The sequence below is a fragment of the Crotalus tigris genome, unplaced genomic scaffold (assembly GCF_016545835.1).
Source record: "Crotalus tigris isolate CLP2741 ecotype Arizona unplaced genomic scaffold, ASM1654583v1 scf7180000024298.760630, whole genome shotgun sequence".
NCBI lineage: Eukaryota > Metazoa > Chordata > Lepidosauria > Squamata > Viperidae > Crotalus > Crotalus tigris.
In genome coordinates, this window is record NW_024100471.1 from 399,998 (window position 1) to 425,254 (window position 25,257).

Below are 25,257 nucleotides of genomic sequence, written 5' to 3' on the forward strand. Positions count from 1 at the left end.
ACATTTCCTTGATTTTTTTCCCCTTGTTTTTTACATGTTGAAAGAAGCTCTCTTTTTTTGGTTATTTTTTGACTTTTTTTTGCAAACCTTAGTTCATTTTGAGCCTTAGCTTTCTTGTGTTCATCTTTGTAGGTTCAGGCTATTTGCTCATATTCTGCTTTAGTTATATGCCCCTCTTTCCACTTTTTATACTTGTCCTTTTTGTCTTTTGGTTTATCAGAGAGTTCTTTGTGCAGCCATGTTGGTTTCTTTTGAGAGCTGTTGTTCTTCTTCTTCATTGGAATTGTGCTAGATTGGGCTTTTATAATCTCACTTTTCAAAGTTTCTCAAGCTTCTTGGGTTGTTTCCCCCCCGAGGTCTACGTCTTCTGTCTTAAAGTCCAAGACTCTAGTTCAGTAGTGGTGAACCTATGGCACGTGTGCCAGAGGCGACACTCAGAGCCCTCTCTGTGGGCACGCACGCCATGCCCCGGAGATGGCAACCGTCTCTCTTCAACCAGCCGCCCGCTAACTCACCGAGGTTTCACGTGGCCGGATGCATCCCAGCACGATTGGTTCCCCTTCCCCCTGTTCCATCCCTCCTGGCCTTGCATGCTCTCCTTTCCCCCTCCCCCCCGGCACAACCCGCTGTCAGCTGGCCGGCCGGCCAGTTCGGAGGCAGCTTCTCTGAACTGCTGTCAGCAGGCTGTGGAGCTGCTGACAGATACTGTCAGCCCCCATGTGCTCGCTGGCCTCTGTATGTGGGGGCTGATGGTGTCAGACAGCAGCCGCCCCAGCCCCTGCCTTGCCTTACCTCGTCTCACCCCACAGGACGAGCCTCCTGCCCACTGCCCTATCTGCCAGAGACCCCCTGGATCTCCCCCAACCCTGCCTGGTCCCCACAGGGGTCCCTCCCCATGATCAACATCAAGGTGACTATGCCCACCTTGGCCACACCCACCCAGTCTGCCATGACCACCACAGCCACACCCACCCAGTGGGCCATGCCCACTAGGCACCCGGCAATAAATAAGTGGGTTTTGGGTTGCAGTTTGGGCACTCGGTCTCTAAAAGATTCGCCATCATTGCTCTAGTTTGATTTTTCCCTCTATTCCTTGTCCTTGTATAATGTTGAATCAATATTGCCTGATCAATCTTTTCCCCTCCCCAAAGTTCCTGTGACTTCAACGCCTTCTATCATTTCATCTCTGTTAGTGAGGATTAGATCCAATATGGCTGATCCCCTAGTTCCCTTCTCTACTTTTTGGGAGACAAAGTTGTCTGCTAGGTTTGCCAGGAACCTGTTTGATCTTCCACTTGGTGCAGAGTTTGTCTCCCAGTTGATGTCAGGGTAGTTAAAAGTCCCCCGTTACTATTGTGATGTGCTTCCTACGTACCTTAGTTAGCTGACTAGCAAAAAGTTCAACTATTTCCTGTGTTTGGTTGGGCGGCCTGTAGTATACACCTCCTATGGCAACATCATTCTTCCCCCCCCCCCCGTTTATATTGACCCAAATGCATTCAAAACGGTTTTCATTATTGTTTGCTCTGTTTCTGAAGAGGTACAGTTATTTCTTATATATAGCACAACTCCACCTCTCCTTTTATTATGTCTGTTTCTTTTAAACCATTTCAATCCCTCTGGCTGACGTTTCATTCAGGGTTTTGTCTCACCCACTTTCCCTTTTGGCTGTGATATCATATCTGTCCTCACATACTTGGATTTCAGGTTCAATTATGTTTGTTCCTCATACTTTGTGCATTGGTGTATAGGCATCGGAGTCCTTCGTGACTGACCCTGTGTTTGTTTTCTACAAATTGTGCCCAAGTTTGCCTACTTCCTTACCTCCTGTTTGATTAGTGCACACATTATCAAAAGCTGATTTTCCTTGACATTCTCAGCCCCACAAACATCTCAGTTAGAAGTGCTGATAACTCTTATAAGTTTTTGATTGCTGGCTTCAGAAATGTTCTGTATCAATTAACTCTCGGTCCCTGTTATTCCATTTAAATGCTTCTCCGGGAAGCCCCTGAATTTAATGCCAAGAAACTTGGTCCTTTTCTGTGACGGACGCAAACCATCTCTTTCACGCAGCTTTTCATCAGGCCAGCTGCAAACATCAGGACTGACATAACCCTGACCTTCCGCTTGACGCCACTCTTTTAGCCACCCATCGGCCTGTTCCTTTGGGCTCCTCACACCCAGGTAAATGCCGAGCTTCAAAGAAACGCCATTCTGCTTCAGCCACTGTGGTTTCTTAGCTTGCCTGCAGACCCAGGGGGGAGGGGGGATGCTTGGGGTGCTCACTTTAGGTGTGGAACGGTCCAGCCCGGGAACCCAGGTCATCGGAGGAGCGTTGTCTGGGAACTGAAGACTTTTCTCATAACAAAAGTCTGGCTCTTAATTGGGGAACGTGGCCTGCGTTGTCAAGGGGGAAGGCAGGTGCTATACTTTCCATTTACTGCTCTGGCACCAATTTAACCAGAGCGGCTTTTCTACTCACCAGTGCCCGTATGTTGTGCTCAATAAAGTTTTGCATTGGAGATTGGAATGTCTCAGCGCTGCTTACTTTGTTGGGATCGTCGATCGGCAGCGTGACAGGAGTAAAACCTCCGGGCAGGGGAGCCTGCAGCCTGTCCAGCTGAGTTAATAATAATAATAATAGTAGTAAAGTTGGAAGGGACCTTGGAGGTCATCTAGTCCAACCCCCTGCTCAGGCAGGAAACCCTACGCCATTCCGGACAAATGGCTGTCCAGTCCCAAGCGCTGCAAACCCTCCTGTACGGAGATCGCCTCTTTCTCGGACAGGCTGTTGAGGACAGGATGCACAACAGCCTCAACATGACCGTCCTGACTGGCGTTCTTGACTGTCTTAGCAAGTCCACAAGTTTTAAAGTTGCCAGGGTTGGGCACCCGTGCTTTAGGGTTTAAGATGCATTCTACAATTTAAGAAACCCCCCCACCCCCCACCATCCGAAAGGTTTCTGGGTGTCCTCTGGGTATACGTGGGGATTATAAATTGGCTTTCTGCCAGGAGCCTTTGGGGGGCTGGGAGGGGTGCCAGAGGGTCGATTTGTATCCGTCCCAGGATCTGGGCCATATTTTGTTTATTTATTACCTGCTGCCTGCCCCACCTGATCAGCTTTCCATACTCCGAAGCCACATGGATGGAAAGTGGTCAAGGGGAGAAGCAACCTGAAACTAAGGAGAAACTTCCTGACAGTGAGAACAATTCACCAGTGGAATGACTTGCCACCAGAAGTTGTGGGTGCTCCATCAAGAAAAGTGGTCAGCCACTTGTATGTAATGTTATAGGCTCTCCTGCTTGAACAGGGGCTGGACTAGAAGACCTCCAAGGTCCCTTCCATGCCTTCTATTCTGTTATTCTGATTTATTGTCCAAAGCACCAAAAGGCAGGTCATGAGGTAACGGATAGAGGAACGTTAAAGAGAGATCCAACTTAGAAATAAATAGGAATTTCCTGACAGTGAGCAATTGATCAATGCAACAGCTTGTCTCCAGGAATTGTGGGGGCTCCACCAGAGGAGGTTTTCAAATAAAAAATAGACTGGGCAACTGTTTGACCTTGGAGAGGGGGTTGGACTAAAAGACCCCCAAGGTCCCTTCCAGCCTTAGCATTCCATATTCTAAAACAGGTAGAAACTAATCAAGGAGAGAAGCAACCTGGAACTAAGGAGAAACTTTCTGACAGAACAATTAACCAGTGGAACAACCTGCCTCCAGAAGCAGTAAATGCTCCAACACTGGAAGTTTTTAAGAAGAGACTGGACAGCCATTTGTCCGAAATGGTATAGGGTTTCCTGCCTGAGCAGGGGGTTGGACTAGATGACCTCCAAGGTCCCTTCCAACTTTATTATTATTATTATTATTATTATTATTATTATTATTATTATTATTAGAGTTAAAGGACAGAATATTAATTAATATGCAAGCTGTACTACAGAACTAGTTTGGTGTTGTGGTTACAGGCCCCGGATCAGAAACCTGGAGGTGGGGAGTTCCAGTTCCGCCTCGGGCACGGAGCCTGCTGGGTGACCTCAGGAGAAGGAAATGGCCAACCACTTCCCAAAAGCCTGTTGAGAAAACCTTGGAGGAATTTTCCAAACAGTCACCAAGAATATGCAAATGAACTTCAGGTTGGGGGAAAAAAAAAGGTAAGAACAAAACAGAGGGAAGTCAGGCCCTAAAGTAATGACAGTGCTGCACAAACACAAACGCACACACCCCCTTTGCTGAAAGACGCCCATCCATGGCTGGGAATCAAGAACCTCCGTGTGCCATCCTGAGTTTAGTTCCTTCTAGTCCAGGTGAGTCTTGCAGGAGGTGTGGAAAAGCTGCAGAGTCAAAGGCAGTCTACCCCACCCGAGAGAGCAAAGGCCACGGAGGCAGATGGCCGTCCCAGTTCTCTGGGGTCACAATGAATGGCTGAGAGGGGGCAGGACTGTGGGCCAAGAATGGGTCTCCCATGTTCAGGAGCAGTCTACCTCGAAACTGCTGGGAGATAACAGGCAGGACAGGAGAGCAGGCGGGGGCTCCGTATCCCTGGAGAGAATCCCGTGGCTTCAGGAACAGGGGTACGTTTAACCAGGGTTACCTGCTAGTACTTCTCAACCTGGCTCACTTTAAGGTGAGTGGACTTCCATGCAGAATTATTAACCTTGCGAACTCTCCAGCTTCCTCCTTCTGTTATATACTCAAGATGGACAATGTTTAATATTTATTTGTTATGTATATGCAGAGGTGTGGGTCTGTACATATGTAGTACATAGTATGTTTTAGGTGTGTGTCATGTAAGTGTTTCACTTTGAGAGCGGGCAACTAAATTTCATTGTTGATGTCTGCCGTTGTGCCCACAGTAATCAAAATGACAATAAAGGTTATCTTCTCTTCTCTTTTCTTACTTCAACTCCCAGAGTTCCCCAGCCAGCTCTCTCCCCCCCCCCAATATCCAAGAAGCGGCAGAGCCCCCCTTAAAAGGGTCCCTCCCACCCCTCATTCTAGCAGGAGATCCAGATAGATCTGGTGGTGAAGGATCAGGAGAGCAGCAGGGCTGGTATTGCCCATCCAGATCCTGAGGAAGGTGGACATGTCCAGTCCAGTTCTACAGCCGGGCCTGAAAGGCATTGGGATGAGCCAGTCCATTCACTGATGTCAGAATAACAGAAGAGACCTTGGAGATCATCTAGTACAACCCTCTACTCCAACAGGAGACCCAGGCTAAGCCATTCCAGACAAATGGCTGTCCAGGCTCTTCTTAAAAACCTCCAGTGTTGGAGCACCCACAACTTCTGGAGGCAGGTTGTTCCGCTGGTTAATTGTTCTCACTGCCAGGAAGTTTCTCCTTAGTTCCAGGTTGCTTCTCTCCTTGATCCGTTTCCCTCCGTTGCTTCTGGTCCTGCCTTCACGGGCTTTGGAGAATGGGTTGACCCAGCCCTCTCTTCTCTGGGGCAGCCCCTCAAATGTTGGAAGGCTGCTATCACGTCAGAGTTCAGGAGGTACCAAGGGGCACCGACAGGGGGCTCTAGCGTCCAGCTTCACTGCGGGACTCCGGAAACTCCCCCCCCCAACTTGCACCAGCCAAGCGAGGTCTGAATGAAGGACTGCTTCCTGCACTCAGCCCCCCCCCCACTCCTCAGAACCCTGGGAGGGAGGGACTGACTGCAGGCAAAGGAGGGGGCTCTCTCCGTGGGGAGGGGCTACCCTACCCTTGAAGCACAGGTTTGCTTATTGATGCTGGCCTGACCCTGGGGCTTCCAGCCTGGCTCAGCGCCAGCTTGGCATCCCTTTCCCACCAGCCTCTGCCGGACATCGACTTTTGTCCTCCCTCGGAACCAGGGCACCCCCCGCCCGGGACCCCCTCCCCCAGGAATTGCTACCAGATATTAATTTGTGCATCGCAGACAGGAGTAGAATAGAAATAGAACTGGATGCAGAGGGGATTATTTCAGCTATGTGCATATCTTAATTGAATTGCATATCTTAATGAAGACACAGATTGCCCATCTTAAATTGAACCAACATCACGGCAAGATGCCTAACTTTGGCCTGGCTCAGCTGCGTTAGTGCTGGACGCGCCCAGCAGGTGGCGCTATTGTCATTTGCAAGACCCGTGCAGCCCAGTAGCTGCTTTCCAGGAGATCTGACTGAATTTATTATTATGTGGAACATCTAATACTGTTCGTTTATGGTTGTATTTATAGCCATTTGGGGTGGGGATAGGACAGTGGTGGGATTCAGATAGGTGAACAACCGGTTCTCTGTGTGGATGCCCCTTCCGGAAGTCCATTCTGGGTCTGGGCAACAAAAAATTAGCTCCAGGTTCTGCCGAAGTGGTGCGAACGGGCTGAATCCCACCACTGGGATAGGATATTTATTATGTTTTTCGTATTTGTTGTCTTTTATACTATTGCTGTGCACCATCCAGAGTCACCTTTTGGCGAGATCTATTTATTTAATTATTTGAAACATTTATATAGACGCCCATCTTCAGACAACGCTGTGTGTCTCCCCATGAAAAGCAGGTCTTTAGGGCCTAACGCAGGGGTAGGCAACCGTGGCTCTTTTATGACTCGTGGACTTCCGCTCCCAGAAAAGCTGGCTCAGGACTTCTGGGAGCTGATGTCCACGAGTCATAAAAGAGCAAAGGCTGCCTACCCCTGGCCTAAGGGAAGGCTGCGCAAGTGGGGGCCTGCCAAACATCAGGGGGGCAGAGGGGCTGCCCCAGAAAAGGCCCCTTCCCAGCTCCCATCCGATGGCAATTCTTGGGGGAGAGCACGTCCACCTTCTCTGATCTGGTGGGATGGGTGGATCTCCTTGGGGAAAGAGGCTCCCGTGGGTAGCCTGGCCCTGGGCCAGGTGGGGCTTTAAATGCCCCTGAGTTCGCCCACGTAGACCCTCTGCTGTGCTAGCTGCACCAGCTCTGTTTCCTTCCCAGTGCAATTCCAGGTCCGCTAAGGGCCTCACTTGTCATCTGGAGATGACACAATCCTGGTCCTGTTTTTTCATAAGGCCTAGGAGAACACCTGGCTAGGTACCCAGGACCTTGAGGTGTTAAGGATCCCATTTCCTGGTTATCTCCACATTTATGGGTTGTATTCTCTCTGGGCTGCTATTTAACTTTCTCTTGCAATCTCCCAGTAATTTTGCTTTTAATTGATGTCACGACAGCCTGCTTGTTTTGAGAAGAGCAGCCTTGCAACTTGGATAAAAAACAGACAAAATAAAAATATTTTTCTCCTTCCTTTTGTCAGCCTCTTTCCTAAGGGCCTGGGAGCTAAACTGCAGACTTAGACTCCTGACCTCTGCTGGCTCAGGAATTCTAGGCGTGGAAGTTGTTAAGTCGTAAATTTGCCATAGTTGCCCACGGCTGCTCTGGCCGAGCACAGAAGCCTCTCCGTCTCTTTTCAAGTTTCCTTCCTCCTTGCTCTGCCATTTCCATGTCACTGGGGGGGGGGGGCAAAGGGACCGTCTGGAGAGTTTCTTCAGATTGAGCCCGCCAGGCTCACCTCCCCACCCGCTCTCAGAGGTCAGCTTCCAGGATGCCCAGCCCTTTCCCGGACGGATGGAGGCTGGAGGGAGCCCCGGAAAGTAAACAGTGGGATCCGGGCCCTGGGCTGCGCCTTGCCCGTCTGCCCAAGGGAGACAGCTGCCCCCTCTGCCCTCCTTCCAGGATGCAGGATGCCACCCTCCAGGGTCAGTGGGTCATTTGCATCACTGCTGCTCCCCCAGAAACCCAGGGTGACGCTTCTCCGGTCATTGGCCCGCTTGTTAAATTTCAGTGCCGCCTCCAAAGCTGGAAAGCTCGTAAAATAAATACCGTGCAATGGAAGAGTACATAAGAATAAAGTCATAAAAGAGTCAATAAAAGCAGATTAAAAAATCTGCCACGTTGATCTCTGGCTCTCTGAAGGGAGACTCCCCAGCCCAGCTGGGCCCGGCTTCTGTGCCAGGGAGGGCATTGGGGAGCTGGGGGACCCCAAGGTCACAGGTGGCCTCTGGGTCCAGGGAGCCGTGGTCCACAGGGCCCACTTGCTGCTGCTCCCGCCCAGGGCCCCTCGCTTCGCCCAGCATCGTAAAGGGCAACCAGGAACTGGCCGGTTCAGTTGCTCAACTTTCTCACAGCCCCAGGAACTGGGCAAAGGGCGGCAGGGACACTCTGCAAACCTGGGAAACACCCAGATGTCCCAATGGCTTCCAGAGCCAGCCCAGTCCAGTAGCACCGATAACAGGCAGGCCTGCTGGGCAAGCGGCACAGGTGTGTCTTGCAGAGGGTGTTGACCCCAAGGCAGGCAGCCGCCCGGCCGGTTCCCCTGGACCCTGACCTCAGTCCGAAGGTTTTGCATCCGGCCAGAGGCCGAAAAGTGTGGCATCTGCTTTCAACCTCCCTTTGCACACAAGACACGATTTCAATAACTTTCTAGGCATTTTTATTCTTTCATCAGTCCCCAAAAGAGCGGAGGGCACCTCCCCCCTCAAGGTCGCCCCTCCAGGGAAGGGGCTCCCTGCTTGAGGGTCAAGAGGCTCCCTGCACTGGGGCAGAAGTCCAGCCAGGTTGGCTCTGGGGTGGGGGCCACACACAGCACCGCCCAGGAGGAGCCCTGCCCGGGATGGCCTGCGCCTCCCCCCACTGGCCAGGAAGGCAAAGGCTGTGGAGATCCCTTTCCACTGGGGGGGGCAGGAATCAGCAAAGACCCTGCAGTGGTGGGTCAGCCTTTCTGGGTCAAAAGGGGGTAGGGGTCCAGAAGGACTGCCCCACACCTCACAGCAGAAGGCGAGAGAGCCAGGGGGGAGAGTAGAGGGAAATATGGGGGGGGAGGCTCTGTGGGGCAGAGGAAGTGTCCCTGTAGCTGAGCCTGCCAGAGGCACTTTGATCCCCAGGTATTGCAGCCCCCCTCCCCACAGCTCCTCTTGGCCTTTCCTGACAGCTCAAGTGCCTTTGCCTGTTCTCCAAAGGGCGGGGGGGTGCTCACCTGAGCTGCCCCCCAGGCAGAAAGGAAAGCAGGGAAGGCACATTCTGGAACCCGAGAGATTGGAGAGGGCAGCTGAGGAGAAAGACCCCAGCTGGGTCTGGTCACCCACCCAGAGGGGCATTGTGGGCTGCCCCCTTTGCTATCTGATTGTGAAGGGGGTAGGGCTTGCCTTACACCCGAGCAGAACCAGCTGGGACAGCACCTCAGCCTCCCTCAGGAAGAAGCTGAGCCGGGCTATAATTCCCTTCAGGGACAGGGGCGAACTACGTGCCACAATCATTGCACGTCAAACTTGGGGGGCCATGATGCTCCCACCCACTTGCAGTTTGGATGCTATGAGAGGGGCAGCAGCAGATGCCCCCTTCCTGGAAACTAGCAGACATTCATGCCCCCCCAAAACATCGGCCTTGATTCATGACCCCCCCAGCCAGTCCAGTCCAGTCCAGCATCCAGCAAGGGAGCCCTTCCATCGCTCCAGAAACTGCCCCTGGGGGGGGTACACCTTGTGCAAAATAGAGTTGGGCAACAGGAACCAGCCAGCCTCTGCGGATCCCGTGCCCAGCGAGTACCAAGCCAGGCTGCCCAATTTCCAAGACATCCCCAGCCCCAGGTTTCGTGCCAGCTTGATGCCAGCGCTTGCAAAGCCTCTGTTGCATTTTGCAGGGGGGGGGCATGTGGGACAGACTGTTCAAGCCAGACCCCTTGTCAAAATACCCAGAGGGGGGGGTTCTTCCGAAGGCCCCCTGCAGCAAGAGTGACAGCCGGCCGTGGTTTTGGCTCTCCCAGGCCAGGGCAGCCCCCGTCCCCAGCGGGCAGAGCTGCCTTTCGTCACAAACTCTGGTACATCTCCACCTTTTTCCCGCAGACCAGGTCCGGCTGGTGAATGGCGTCCCACATCACCAGCATCTCGTAGGGCACAAACCGGTGCACCAGGAGCAGCTCCTTGTAATAGCAGGGGTCGAAGGACTCCAGTTTGGAGGAAGGCACCCTCACGCCCACCGTCCGGATGCCCATGTGGGAGGCGGGTGCCAGCCCCGCCCGCTTCAGACACATGCCCAGGTAGACGTCGTCGATGGGGAAGAGCTGGATGCCCAGGGACTCCCGGTAGATGGCGTGGCAGGTGTAGCCGGACATCAGCAGGCCCCCTCCCCCGCAGTAGGACGGGTAGGAGTTGGAGGCGGTGACCTGCTCCGGCACGTAGTACTTGCTCCACTTCTCCCGGACGGGGCCCACGTTGGTGATGAGTTGCCCCACAAAAAGGTGCTGGTCGCCCGCGCCGGGCACTCCCAGCAGGTAGTGGACCATGTTGTCGGTGTTGGTGAAGACGTCGTCGTCCCCGTTCAAGACGAAGCGGACGGCCGGGCAGCGGCTCTCCAGCCAGGCGTAGAAGAGGACCTGCTTGAGGGTCAGGTTGAAGAAGCTGTCCACAAAGTGCCACTGCAGGATGTCGCCGTGCTCGGCCTGCTCCAGCTGCAGCAGCCGGTTGAGCTTGCGCGCCTCCCGGGCGTTGGCCGCCACCCCAGAGAGGAAGACGCGCCGGATCTGGACGCCGGCAAAGGTCCGCTCCTGCCCCCAGGTCTTGCGGATGATCTCGCGGCGCTCGTAGTTGGCCGGGGAGGACTTGATGGCCAGCAGGAGGAAGACCTGGTGGGAAGCCTCCGGGGGGCCACACTTCCCGGGCAGGTCGAGCAGCAGCGGGAAGGCCCTGCAGTGGCGGAAGCGCAGGAAGTCCTTGATGTGGTCCGGCAGGCCGCCAAAGCCGGAGATGTTGGTGACGGAGGCATTCTCCCGGCACTCGGGCAGGGGCTCTGTCGCTCTGGGGCTGGGGGCAGCCGTGGGGGGCAGCGGGGTCTCTCCCACCTCGAGGACGGGGCTTCTCCTGTGCGAGTGGAGGAGGAACAGCAGGCAGGTGAAGCCGACTACGCTGAGGAGGACGGTTTCCACCTTGTAGCTCCAACGCCGGGGCATCATGACCTTGGAAAGGAGAAAGGAGGTTGAACTCACCGCCAGGCGCCTCACGTCGCCCGGCTGTGAGTCGCAGATCGCAGGGCACGGTTGGGTGAGGAAAAGTATCCGGAAAAGTTCACAAATATGCAATTAAGGTGTCATTAAGCTGCTAACGCACTGAATTATCATTGCCTTAACAAACAGGAGACAACACAAAAGCTTAGGGAAGCTGACAGGTTTTCCCCACCCAGAGAGAGATTTTTATTGTGTGGAGAAAGAAATGCAGCCACACCCGAGGCAGCTCCCAGGAGCGCCTCTCCCTCGCCCAGGGGGGGGTCCCTCCCTCGCCATCCCGGAAGGGAAATGTCCGCAGCAGCCCCAGAGAGGAGGGGGCAGGAGAGCCACCCACACTTCCTCCTCCTTCCAGGGGTTCCTGTTGGGCGTCACAACCCTCAGCCCAGGCTGGGGCTCCCCGCAGCCGTCCCGCCTTTTGTCCTTCCCAGATTTTGCGGCAAGGAGCCAGGGCAGAACCGGTCATGGGGCTGCAGAGGGGCTGGCTGGGATTGGCCGGCTGGGGCTCCCCTGTCTCCAGGGGACGGGAGCAAATTTTGGGGAGCTCGAGGGGCGCAGAGGGGGGAGAGGAGATGGGGAGAAGGGAAGAGGGAAGAGTAACAGGGCAGCCAGTCCTTAAAAAGTAAGACTTTGGGTTGGACTAGAAGACCTCCAAGGTCCCCTTCCAATGCTCTATGCTGGTGGAAGTCATTTTAAGGCACTCAATCCCCTGGAAAAAATGTCACATCCATCTCAGGCTGAGAGAACAAAAAACCATACAGGTAGTCCTCGTTTAGCAACGGTTTAACGTTACAACAGCATTGGAAAAAGTGACTTGCGACTGGTCCTCGTATTTATGACCATCAAAGCACTCACCACCACCACCCTCAATCACACAATCAAAATTTGGGCATTTGGCACCAGCCAATGCTTTAGCGTCCGTCCCGGGGTCCCGTAATTTGCGACCTTCCCAGCCAGCTCCTAAGGACCACAAGATTTACTTAACAACTGCAGTGATTTGCTTAACAATCATGGCAACAACGACAAAAAAAATCACAGTCACTCGCAACTCACCTCACCGCCTTGCTTAGCAAGGGAGATTCTGGTTCCAGTTTTGGATGTAAGTTGAGGGTTACCTGTTATATGATATTATGAAGGAATCTGGATGGCTGGTTTGTTACCAGGAGCCCTCCGGCTCTTTCTAACTCATGGGTTTTTTTTGGGGGGGGGGGAAGGGGTCTGTAAAAAAATTCTGCAGATTCAGCACCATCCCAACCTCAAGACCTCCAAGGTCCCCTCCAGCTGTTCTGTTCTGTATTTCTGTTCTTTTCTGTAATTCTATTCTATTCTATTCTGTATTTCTATTCTATTTCTATTCTATTCTGTATTTCTATTCTATTCTGTATTTCTATTCTATTTCTATTCTATTCTGTATTTCTATTCTACTCTGTTCTGTAATTCTATTCTATTCTATATTTCTATTCTATTTCTATTTTATTCTGTATTTCTATTCTATTTCTATTCTGTATTTCTATTCTATTTCTATTTATATTCTATTCTGTATTTCTATTCTATTTCTATTCTATTCTGTTTTTCTATTCTATTTCTATTTTATTCTTTCTTTCTATTCTGTATTTCTATTCTGTATTTCTATTCTATTTGTATTCTGTATTTCTATTCTACTCTATTCTGTAATTCTATTCTGTTCTATTCTATTCTGTATTTCTATTCTATTTCTATTCTATTCTATTTCTATTCTATTGTTTTTCTATTCTGTCTATTTCTATTTTATTCTTTATTTCTATTTTATTTCTGTTCTACTCTATTCTGTATTTCTATTCTATTTCTATTTCTATTCTATTCTGTATTTCTATTCTATTGTATTCTATTCCTATATTCTGTATTTTTATTCTATTTCTGTTGTATTTCTATTTCTATTCTATTCTGTATTTCTGTTCTATTTCTATTCTATTCTGTATTTCTATTCTACTCTATTCTGTAATTCTATTCTGTATTTCTGCTATTTCTATTCTATTCTGTATTTCTATTCTATATCTATTCTATTTCTGTTCTACTCTATTCTGTAATTCTATTCTGTATTTCTATTCTATTTCTATTCTATTCTGTATTTCTATTCTATTCTGTATTTCTATTCTATTCTGTTTTTTTATTCTATCTATTTCTATTTTATTCTTTATTTCTATTCTGTATTTCTATTCTATTCTATTCTTAAAAGGAAAAGGCTGCCAGTTAGCATAGGGCTGGAAGGGACCTTGGAGATCTTCTAGACTAACCCCCTTCACAAGCAGAGACCCAATCAGACGCTACTAAGCCCCCCCCCCCGGGGCCAAATCGTAAAGACCGAAAGAGATTTGAACTGGAGACACTGCAATCCTGCCGGAGTCATTTTGCAATAACTCAAATAACTGGAACTCTGTTGCCAATTAGCTCAGGTAATTAGACTGCGCTGTTTCCAAATCGCAAACGGGGAGCCCATAATCCCCTTCTGGACTTGAGCGACTTTTGGGGGAAGAGTCGGAGCAGGTGCCAAAAGTCGGGAAAGCACACCACAGCCCCCCCAGAACGACCTCTCTCCTCGGAGACCTGTTGCCAAGGAAGGTCCAGCTGGTCTGCTCCTTGGCACCTGTTTATGTAGTCTTCAAATTACAACAGCTTGTATAGTGACCGTTTGAAATGACAAGGCACCTGAAAATAGTGACTTAGGCAGGGCCATTTTCCACACTTACGACCACTGCAGCAGCAAAACCCCCCCCCACAGCCAGGCAATCAAAATCCAGGCCTTTGGCAACTGACTCACACTTATGACGGTCACCACATCCCGGGGTCACATAATCCCCTTTTGCGATGCCTCACAAGCAGAGTCAATGGGGAGGCTGAATTCACTTAACAACCACGTGGTTAGCTTAACAACTGCAGCAATTCGCTTAACAACTGTGGTGACCAAGGTCATAAAATGGAGCAAAACTCACTTAACGTCTCACGTAACAGAAATGTTGGGCTCGACTGGGGTCCTAAGTCACGGACTGTCTGCATACATGTGTAAACTAGCAATAAAGAATGTTACTGAACTCCAGGATAAATATAAAAAAACTGTTTTATTATTAAGCTTTCGTGGGTCCTCTGCCGACGTCGTCACCCCCCCCAGTCAGCCATATTGCTCCTAATCGCGTTGCGTCTGCCTGGGTGTGTTTGAGTCCTGGCGCTTCCCCCCCCCTCCTTCTCTTCGTCCTTCCCGCCCGTGTGTGGCTGCCCAACGTCATTGCCGAATCATCCTCCGGGCTTCCCCATCTTGTAGTCGCGGTAAGTTGTTGCCCAATTGTGTCCGGTGGTGTTCCTTCCGTCGTATATCCTGTTTTGCCCTCGCTGGTCTGTCGCTCCTTTTCTGCCACCCGGGTGGATCGTGTTGGTGTCCCCCCCCCTCCGCTCGCTGTGGTTTCGTGCTGCTCCATGGGTGGGTGTCCTGGGTCTTTCCTATCCTCCCTCCTCCTATATCTGGGTGGTATTTGTTGCATCCGCTGTAAGTTTTTATGCCGTTGCTCATATTTCCTTAGCGTTTGATACGCCAGCAGAAGATCTATATTTTGGTTGATTGAATAGTCATCTGATAGCCAGGCTTCTTTGAGCAAGTGGACACTCTTCATAGGGTCTTGGGCAGTGATGGTGAACCTTTTAGACACTGAGTGCCAAAAAACTGCCCCACCCCCTGCTCCGCTCTGTGCCCTGTCCACCCCCCCTCCCGCCCACAGGGTCACCTACCGCCTCCACAGCCCGCTGCAGCAGATTGCCCAGGAGGCCCTGAACTACCATGGTGGCCACGCCCTCCGCCCGCGGCCCGCAGCATCATCTGCATGCAATGGGCACAAGGGCGGAGTCTTGTCCCTGCTGCCCAGCTGCCATGCCCTTGGCTGCGCTGCTCCACATGGGCAGCTCCCAGGGTGACTCTACTCCAGGAGGGTTGCTGGTGAGGACGGGGCCACAGGAGGCAGGTGGGTCTGGGGCAACGGCATGCGTGGGTGCCCACAGAGAGGGCTCTGCGTGCCACCTTTGGCGCGTGTGCCATAGGTTCGCCACACTGGTCTTGGGCAATAGCCTCCGCTCCCGCAAAGTCGAATGAATGGTTGCTGTCAGCCATGTGCATCCACAGCTGTGGGTGCTGATCCTGTCATCTGGCCGCCAACCTGTGTTCATGGACCCTGGTCTTGAGTCACTTTGCAGTTTCTCCGATGTAGTTGCAGCAACAGTCTTTGCACCTGACCTTACACACCACCGATGATCTTTCGTCCTTTGGCAACGGTTCCTTGGGTGTATTATTTTAGCACGCAACGTCTGGCTCCGCTTAGGCGCTACACTGTTGTAGGTTGCTAATATCCGTGCTGCTGCTTCGGATACCCCGCTGATGTAGGGGAGCGTTGTCCAAGCTGTTGTTGGTCTGTTTTGTGTTTCACGGGGCTCTAGATGCCTGCTGTGTTGCCGGATGAAATCTGCCGGATAGTCGTTGTATTTGCATATGCGATAGAGGTGGGTCCGTTCTCTGGTTTTTGCTTCCCTTGTGCTGCAATGGGTGTTTATCCTCCTAAATAGTGTTTGGATGCAGCTGATTTCATGGGACATCCGGTGGTTTCTCCCATAGTGCAGAATCCTGTCCATGTGTGTCATTTTGCGATAAACGGACGTTTGGAGGGTGCTGTTGGTTTGGCGGCTGACCAATACATCTAAGAATGCCACGTGTAAACATGTATGTGCATCCCTAAATAAATGTGCATACACACACGCACGTAGTATGGTTCTATAGAATATAAGTTGTGAATTAAAAAAAAAACTGGCCCAGAAGCGAAGATGCCCTGAAGCCCAGAGCAGAGCCCATGCGGGGGGGGGGGGGGTTAATCCAGAGGCCGAACCGGGGAGGAAAGAGGTTCTGGGGACGAAGCGGCCGTCCTCGCAGTGGGGGCGAAGGTGGAGCTCCCTGCAGAAGGGCAGCAGTCTCGGTGCTAAACAATGCGGCAGGGGTCAAGCGGGGCTTTTTTTGGGGGGGGGCTGGCCAGAGTAGAAGGCCAGGGACCCCGGCTAAAGGGAGGAGGCTGGCCAGTGATCCAGAGGAGGCAGGGGTGCTCCCCCCTCCCCAGATTCTCTCTCCTCCCACCCACAATGAGACAGGGACCCCACAGTGGTGTGGGAGGCCAGAATCCTGGGTGGGGGGGCAGCTGGAGGGGGCAGGGGGGCACCAGGGAGGGCTCTGGGTGGCTGGGGCTCTGAAGAGAAGGAAGAGAACAACCCCCCCCCCCAGCCTCCTGGGCGGCAGCAAGGGGGAAGTCCTGGGAGTTGGAGAGCAGATGCAACCCACGTGTGTGTGTGTGTGTGTGTGTGTGTGTGTGTGTGTGCATGCACATTCCCCCCCCCCTGCAGGGCATCTCAGGGCCAGTGGCATCGCCAGGCGAGGTGGCTTCAAGAGCGCTCCTGTCTCAGGCATGGTACCCTGAGGTCATCTGGGCAGATGTCACGGTGGGTCTATGTGTCACCAGTTAGATGTGGGCACACACACACACACACGCACACACACACACACACATGGCTGAAAGCCCCACCCTGAGTTTCCATAATTGCAGTGGCCGAGCCGGTCTGGCCAGGGAGGCCGATGGGTGCCGGAGGCAGCAGCCCAGGAAACTTTTCACCTGCTGGCTGTGAATCTTTCTCCCCCCCTCCAATGCCCCCCCATGAGTTTCCGGCCTGATCCAAGGGCAGCCGTGCACAAAGCAAGCACACACACAAATACACCCCTCACTCACTCGCTGCCTGGCCCGGGGGCATGAGAGACAGACGCCGCCAGTCCTCTGCTAACAACAACTTTCTGTTGCTAAGTGAGACATTTGCTAAGTGAGTCTTGCTCCATTTTACGACCTTTCTTGCCACAGTTATTAAGTGAATCATTAAATTAGTAACCTGGTGGTGAAGTGAGGAGAGGCTGATGGACTACGTGGTCCAGGGGCCCCACCTGGCAGGGCCCGGCTTCTCCTCCAATGTTTTCTTCATATTTTAAAGCCAAACTGCCAAATTCTTGGGGGGGGGAGCAAGAAAGAGGAGAAAGAAAGGGGGGCAAGGTGTTAACCTCTTTGGGATTCTGTACACACACACACATACGCACACAAAAAAACAGAGCCATCCAGATTGCAGATTCCACCTGGATATTTTTCAAAAATAAAAGCGAAGGCTACAATGGGCTCCCTTCGGCCCGATGTGCTGAAGCCGAGCCTTCGCAGAGGGTGGGCTCCCTGACCTCAGGAGGGCCCTATGCCTCCAGCATTCTGATGGGTTATCCTCCTCCCCGTCTCCAAGCCTCACTGTTGTAGCAACTGCCAGCCCAGCCGGGGCCTCTGGGGGGTTCCCTGCTTCTCTGCTGCTTTCCTGCCTCCTTCACTCCCTCCAACTCCCCAGCTGCCACTCAACCCTGCTGCCCCCCCCCTTAAAAAGCAACAGCCCCTCTGCAGCCGGGAGAGACCCAAGGAAGAGGGGGGGAGGAAGCCCCCCTCTCTGACCCCCACCAAAGCTCTCAGACCCTTTGCAGCTGATCTCCAAGATCCTTGGGGTCTCTGAAGGTCAGGGGCCCTGCAGCCAGATCCAGGAGGGGGGGGGAATATCTTGGAATTGCAAAGATCTGCTTCCTGCTGAAGTGGGGGGGGGGCAGGTGCAAAGCAGCCCCCGTTCCTGTGGCAGCAGGGAGAGAACCTGTTCTGCACAGGTCCCTCTCGGATTTGTGTTTCCTCTGGAGATGAAAGACGGGCCTTGTCTCACTTCTCCAAAATAAACAACTTTGCAGCCACTTCTCAACTCCTTCAAGGGAGCCGGAGTCACTCTGCAGGGGGGGGGGGCTGCTGAGGAACTCAGGTCTCCTTTGCAAGGGGGGGGGGATGGGACCTCTCTCCCAAAGGAAGCAACTTCTAAAGCAGGGGTGTCCAACTATGGCAATTCTGGGAGCTGAAGTCCAAAAGTCTTCAAGTTGCCAAAGTTGGACACACACACACACACACACACCCCATTCTAAAGCACAGAAACACCCCTTCCTTCCTGTCTTTTGCATCTCTCTGTCCCCCCCTTGTTGGAATGGGGGGGGCTGAATCTGGAGTGGGGGAGCATTAATGCAGGCAGCTTGCCCATCTGGTTGCACTCACTGGCCACAAAACAAACAGAGCCTGGCTTAAAGCTATTTATTGTATATGCTGCGGAAGGAAGCCAAAGCTTGCGCACCACTCCACCCATACAACCTCTATTGTCAACCTTTGTTTTCAAATTAGCTTTTGAATGAAAAGATTCAAATGGAAAGCCAGCAAACAAAGACACTTCCCAGCTGCAGAAATTTGCACATTTACTTTGGAAAAAAACAAAACCTACTGTATTTAAAGAAAGAAGCCAAAGGGGAAGCTGGTCAGGGGCACCCATGGGACTGGGCTTTGGGGAGTTCTCCTTGGCCATTTGGCTAGGCTGCCCCCCCCCTTTGTGCTGCCAGAAGTGGGCAGGGCCCCCTGGGCAAGTGCCAATGGCTGCAGGGACCCTCATGCTTGGGGCTGAGAGGAGACCCCGCCTTATGGCAGCAGAGAGGAGGGGGCCGTGCCTCGCAGTGGGGACTCAGAAACTGGGGAGGTTGCAGAACACAGAGAGTGGGGCATCCCCCCCCCCACACACACACGCTCTTTTCTCAGCAGAATAAATATGAACCGGTGCAAAAGAGCGGAAGCCTTACTGCCACAGGAAGTGGTGCAAATGGCCAAAATCCACCCAGCTCTTCTTAGTAAGAACCACTTGTTATGACTGATAATAGGCACAACAACTTTTTCCTCTGCAACACAACCGCCCCACCCATCTGAGCCTTTCAATTGTTCTATTTTCCTAAAGAACACAATCAAAAGTAATTTCAGCTTCCCATTATTCCTTCCTGGGCACTCGAAACAAGCTAATCCAGGCTGCCTCCCCTCCAATTGACAGAAAAACTGACCAGCAAGATTATCTACTCCCCGATTCCACATTTTAGCAGGCAGGAGGTGGCCCTGGCGATTCCTGCCTGGCCCCAGCGCCGGGGTGGGGGTCCTGCCTGGCAAGGCGACCCGTCTCCCTTCCCATCTGGGGGGAGCCCGGCCCTCCCAAACGCTGGACTTGAAATAAAACAGCGGGGCCAAGAACGGGGGGGGGAGAGGAAGGAGCCCTGGGGAAGCGGGGACAACTGTCCACGCCAATGAAATCGGTCTCCCTAACGAGAGAGAGGCTGACCAGTTTCTCAGTCCACACGCCAGCTGGGTAACTCGGGGTCAGTCCCCCTCTCAGACCGTCCCACCTCACAGGGCGGTTGTTTCGGGGAAAACGGGAGGGCGAAAGCGGCGCATAGGTCTGCTCCCCTGGAGTTCTGCGCAACAACAATAAAGCCGGGATACAAGCAAACAAACGCTGGGCGCGCAGAAGTCGCGACCGCCACCATCTCGTCCCGCTGGGCTGAGCGCCTTGGGGGGCATCGCGCCCCGCCCCCTCCCTCCTCCTCCTCCTCCTCCTCCTCCCCCCCCCCGGGGAAGCGCGGTTTGGCCGGCCACAGCCCCCCCCCCCGGCCACCAAGGACGGCGGGGGGGATGCAAAGCTCCGACGAGCCCCGGGTCCGCCGTTCCGCCCGGGGACTCCGCGCCCGCAACCAGCCCCGGGTGGCTCAAGCGGCCGGGAGAGCGGCCGGCCCGAGGGGGCTTCCGCGGCTGCTCCGAGCGCGAGACGAGGGCCGCCCAGAGAGACCCCCGCGCTCCGCCCGCCCGCCGGGAGGCTCCGCTGCGCTGCCGCCGCCCGGCCAGAAGCCCGCCCAGCCGCCCGGGGAAGAGCGCCCGGCCCGGAGCCCCTCGGAAGGCGCGCGCCTCTTGCGTCTCGCGGCCGGGGATGATGGGGCCGGAGCGGCCGCCTTACCCGCCGGCGCCGCAGCTGCTCCGCGCCCGCCCAGCTCGCACCTGGCAGCAGGCAAGCAGGCGGGCGGGCGGGCGGGCGGGGCGGGGCTCAGGCGCTCGCAGGTTCCCTCCCGCGGCCCCGCCCCCCGCCCCAGGCCCCGCCCCCAGCGCGGCGCAGGGCGAGGCGGGGAGCCGTCCGGGCGGGCCAGGCGGGCCGAGGGGGAGCCGCGGGCGGCCCTTCTTGGTGGGCCCCTGAAGGGCCCCGCTCGGCCCCGCCCGGCGCTCGGCTCTCCCGCGGGCCTCGGACCGGGCGGGGGGCGGCAGTTTGGACGGCGCCGGCGGGCTTTGGCCCCGGCAGGCCCGCTCGGGGCCCCGGTCGGAGAACTCGGGTGGCCCCCGCGGCCCTGAGTCGCTCCGAGCCGCCGCCCGGCCAGCCTGCCCTGCTGCTCTTCCCGCCGAAGAGGGGCTCCGGGTTGCCTTAGTGTGAGGCAACACCCGACGGCGGTGAACCTCACCCGCGTTCTGCGTCCTCCGGGGCTGGAGCGAGGGCGCCGGGCGGGAGCCTGGACGGGGGGGGGGCGGAGCGGCCGAGGGCCAGGAAAAGAAGAGCCGGGCTGCCTCCCGAGGGGCAGGAGAGTCTTTAAAGCTGGCGGGTTCGGGGTCCCCCGAATATTTGAGGAGACGGAAGTGGCCGCTGAAACCTCACCTGGTCTAGAAGACGGTAAGCAGCCTGCGGGCTGGACTTCGCAAGCGCTAGGGGGGGGGGTACCCGCAGATCATGGGGGACTATTAAACCGAGTAAGCCGGCATGAATTTGGAGTGTGGTGCTCTGTGACCGGGAAAAATAAAGTTAGCAAAGGATGTGGCTGTTCCTGGACTTTGGATAAAAGGCTGGCTAGATTGCCTCCAGCAAGAATCGTAGCATCCTAGGTTTAGAAGGAGGTCTTCTAGTCCACCCCCTGCCTGCCGGAGGTTCCCCTTGACCTCAGCAACGGGTCAGCTAACGGCCTCCCTCGACAGGCATCGGTTCTCCTGCTTGAGCAGGGGGCTGGACTAGAAGATCTCCAAGGTCCCTTCCGGCTCTATTCTATTCTAAGGCAGACAGGATCCTCCACTCTCTGTCTGGTCACTCTGAAAGGTCAGGAAATGGGTCTTGGCCTTGGGATACTGACAAGAGTCCCCCCCCTGCTCTGGACTTAGCTTTTGGCCTTTGCGCTGACCCCCAAACTCACCTGCATGGGTGCCAGGAAGGGACGTCGGACCAATCCAGATCCTGGAAATCCAGGAAGGACGGGAGATTCTGTGAAAGGAGAGGCTGCCGCGAAGGTTAACGGGTGGGGGGTGGGTGAGGTGGGTGGGTGGCAGGAAGGTGAAGGCAGAAGGGAAGCGCGAGAGGGAGGGGCTGCCCCCTTTCAGAAAGCAAGAGGAAAGTGGAGAACTGCCTGCTTGGCACCGACAGCACCCGTCGCTCCAGTGTGGACACAGCAGTCCAGCCTGAAGGTGGAGTGGAAGGAAGGAAGTGGGGCCAGGCCCCAGGTGGAACGCTGAGGGACCTTGAAAGGAGGGGGAGGGGGAGGGTCACACCTGTGCCAATAGCTGAAGAGGCTCAGCCTTTGTCACTCCAGAAGGCAGGGCCAGAACCTGGAGGTGAAAAGCACAAGGAAGGGGAAGTAATAATGTGTCAGCTGCCAGCCTGGGGAACAGGCTGCCACATGATGTGGCCTCTGTCCCCAGAGGTCGGAGGGCCATCCATCGGAGGGGCCCGAGTGGAGCTTGCACTAAGCATGGGCTAAACTAGATGACCTCTAAGATTCCCTCCAACTCTATTAACCAGGGGGCTGCAACCGAGTAGGAAATGCTAACACTGCTGGCAGCCCGTTTTATCCGGGGCAGGAATGCAGCTCTCAGCCGTGGCCCAGACCCTGCGCCTCACCCCATCTTGACAGGGGGCTCAACCCCCTGGGCGGGCTTTGTAGAGGAGAGAAGCAACCTGGAACTAAGGAGAAACTTCCTAACAGCCAGGAAAATGAACCAGTGGAACAAATTGTCTCTGGAAGTTGTGGGTGCTCCATCCCTGGAGACCGGACAGCCCTCTGTCTAAAATGAGCATAGACTCTCCTGCTCGAGCAGGGAATTGGACTAGATGACCTCCAAGGTCCCTTCCAACTCTCTTACACTGTGACAGAACCCAAAGGGAAGAACAGAAGACTCGTTTTCGCAACCGCACAGCCAGACTCTCTGGGGCGAGGAGGGTGAAGCGTGCAGTTGATACTGCCAGCCTTGCTTTGGGGGCGGGCAGCCTCCCCCGGCATCCCCTTCATGAGGGTCTAGCTTCCTCCCCAGGGGCTGGGGCTGTTTCCTGCTGATCTGGGTGTCGGCCGATCACTCCGGGACCTGTCCTTGGCTGTTTGTCCCTTTGGCTCTCCGGTTATCTGTTGACAGCTGGACGCCAAACTTCCGGGAATTCACTACCAATTCTGGAATTCCTGGATCAAAAGAGTAGTACCTTCCCAGCTGGAACTGAGGCTGAGGGCAGTTGCGTTTAGTGGTTAAATACCACTTCAAGTGTTGCAAGATCCCACCTGGTTTGGTCACCAGGACCAGAGGTTGATTCTTCCGAGCCACTGGGTTCTGGTAGGAGTCCAAAAGCTCGGAGAACTAAGCTTCTGGTCCCAGATTGGATCCTGCAACATTATCCTGGGACAGGTGGATTCAATTTCCTTTAAGGTGTTTCCGCTGCCACGTTTCCCGTCTCCTGGCTGGGGGTGGCCTGTCCGTCTTCCACCTGTCTGCCCCTCTTCGTGGCTCTGGCTGGTTGCTTTCTGGCCTGGGGAGTGTGTCTCTTCACTTGTGCAAGAGGGGTTTTCTTACAGGCGCGTGCACAAGAGTGAATTCCTCTTCCTGTTTTGCAGAACTGCGCCCTTCTAAGGCTTTGGGGAAGTGAATCTGCCTAGGTAGGATTAGCTATTTTGATTAGCTTCGTTTCTGAAGACTTTCGCTGACTTTTTGCCTTTATTTAGACACCTTGGGGCATGGTTTTTTGAAGTTGTTAGCATCTGCCGTCCTTAATTCAGAAAAAGAGCAATTCAGAAAAAAAGGAAATGCACGCAGTTCAGATTCCAGAGCAGATTAAGAGGACTGACCACGCTCCTTTCCTTAACCACCATCCTTGGTGGGAGGGGGCTTCAGAAACAGGGTGCCCTGAGAGAAGTCGCTCCAAGAAACGATATGTTTCTGTGAGGAGGGGGCCCCACCCGCCTCTCTGAGCGAAGGGGCAGCTGAGAGGAGCCGTTCTTATTTCTTAAACTCCACCCTGAATTAGCCATACGTAGCAAATCTTCTCCATTTTAGTTGCTTCACATTTATTTTCTGACATCAATAGGCCACTTAGAGTTGCCTTATTGGTGCGATGGGGGACATATAAATGTAATAAATAAAATACATTGCAGCCCTCAACAAGCCATGATTCCCCCATCCTAACTGATTCCAAGTTTCTCCAAGTTAATTCAACCCCAAAAAAGGAACAAGTGTAACACACACACACACACACACTAGAGCACGCCAGGGGAGTGAGGCTATCCTTCCTTTTCTTTGGACCCCACCCCCATCCCGCTTCTCTTCCCCCACCCAGGAGATCACTTCCAAGGGCTTCCTGGAAGGGCCAGGGGCCTCTTCAAACAGAATAAGAGTTGGAAGGGGCCTTAGAGGTCTTCTAGTCCAACCCCCTGTTCAAGCAGGAGAGCCCATAACAGTGGTTCCCCAGCCTTTTGGGCACCAGGGACTGGTTCCGTGGAGAAAAGTTTTTCCGTAGACTGGAGAGTGTGTGGGCTTATGTGCTGCCTGCATCCCATGGATGGGGCTTTTGATTGTTTGTGCGGACCGGTACCAGTCCACGGACCGGGGGTTGGGGACCCCTGCCCTATACCATTTCAGGCAAATGGTTGTCCTGTCTCTTAAAAAAAAGCCTCCAGTAATGGAGCACCCACAACTTCTAGTGGCAAGCTGTTCCATTGGTTAATTGTCCTCCCTGTCAGGAAGTTTCTCCTTAGTTCCAGGCTGCTTCTCTCTCTCGGTTTCCATCTGTTGTTTCCTTGACCTGCCTGCAACTTGGGAACATAGTTTGACCCCCTCTTCTTTGGGGCAGCCCCTCCAATATTGGAAGGTTGCTATCATGTCTTCCCCCGCCCAGTCCTTCCTTTCCTTAGACACCCAATTCCAGCAACCGTTCTTCGTATGTTTTAGCCCCCAGCCCCGTGATCATCCTTGTCGCTCTTCTCTGCACTTTCCAGAGTTTCAACTTCTTTCGTACATCACAGCGACCAAAACTGGATGAAGTAATTCCACGTGTGGCCTCACCCACAGCTTTGTAAAGCGGTACTAGGACTTCAGGTGATCTCTGCTGGGTGCTGGGCTGGATCTAAGCGTAGCTGGTGCTGCCACTTGGCTCAGGACTGACGTGGGGCTTCCTTATCAGAGCTCTGCAGAGCCTCCTTCCCTTTCCACGAAAAACAAATTCTCGGCCTAAAAAAGGACCCCGTCTTTTTACGGATGCGATTAAGGAGAGAAGAGCTGCGGTTGAAGGAGATCCATACCTGCATTGTTTGAATTTCTTCCTACTTCCAGCTCCGAGGTCTCCGTGCCCGCCTGGGGTGGGTGCCTGGCACTGGCCTCAGTTGCTGTCTGGGCCCTAACCTCTTCCTTTCCCCCCCCCTCCACGATTGGGCAATTTCCTCTTTATCTTCACGGCTTGTTGACTTTATGGCTCGCCCTTTTATCAGGGTGTGTATTTTACGAGGCATGCCAAAAGTAAAGTGTGCAGAAAGGAAGCCAGAGGGCCTTGTGCTTTCTCCAGCCTGAGTCTGCTGTAAAATTTTCTCGTCAAGCCAAGTAGGATGCGGGACGGTCACTGCTGAAACACGAAAGACCAACAGCCACGTTGTGCTGCTCCGATTCACGGAGTCGCCCTCAAAACACTGAAGGCTCAGGGGGGTCTTCTTAAAAACTGCCCACCCACCCCCCACCCACGAAGTACACCTGCATCACATTAAACCTCTCTTTGTTTTCTAAATGAACGCCACCTCCAATAAAAGCACAGGTACTCCTCGGCTTATGACAACTGGAAACAGAATTTCCATGGCTAAGCAAGGTGGTGGTTAAGTGAATCATGCAGTCGTTAAGCGAATCCCCATGGACTTTGCCTGTTGGAAGCGGGCTGGGAAGGTCCAGAGGGGCGAGCAGGTGACCCTGGGAATCAGCAGCTCTGGTAAAATACAGGCCGGTTGCCAAGTGCCCAGACTTAGGATCACGTGGCTGTGGGGATGCTGCGATGGTCGTAAGTGCGAGGACTGGTCACAAGTCACCTTTTT

At 53.8% G+C, this 25,257-nt stretch overlaps 1 protein-coding gene and 1 long non-coding RNA gene across 3 annotated transcripts; one reads left to right on the top strand and one right to left on the bottom strand.

Annotated features, from left to right (window-relative positions):
• Positions 1-8,409: 8,409 nt before the first annotated feature.
• On the bottom strand, positions 8,410-25,196 carry B3GNT3 (UDP-GlcNAc:betaGal beta-1,3-N-acetylglucosaminyltransferase 3). Of its 2 annotated transcripts, none has more exons than XM_039324428.1 (2): positions 24,484-25,196; positions 8,410-10,943 (listed from the first exon to the last, which is right to left on the bottom strand). In XM_039324428.1, exons 1-2 carry the CDS (start codon positions 24,487-24,489, stop codon positions 9,798-9,800), a joined length of 1,152 nt encoding a protein of 383 aa, XP_039180362.1. In that variant the 5' UTR covers positions 24,490-25,196; the 3' UTR covers positions 8,410-9,797. The 2 variants fall into 2 exon arrangements, with proteins under 2 accessions (XP_039180362.1, XP_039180363.1); XM_039324429.1 differs by lacking the exon at positions 24,484-25,196 and adding an exon at positions 21,124-22,378.
• Positions 20,054-24,713, top strand: LOC120299532. Its single transcript, XR_005554431.1, has 2 exons — positions 20,054-20,612; positions 24,181-24,713. It is a non-coding gene; the product is annotated as an uncharacterized LOC120299532 (long non-coding RNA).
• Positions 25,197-25,257: the final 61 nt, after the last annotated feature.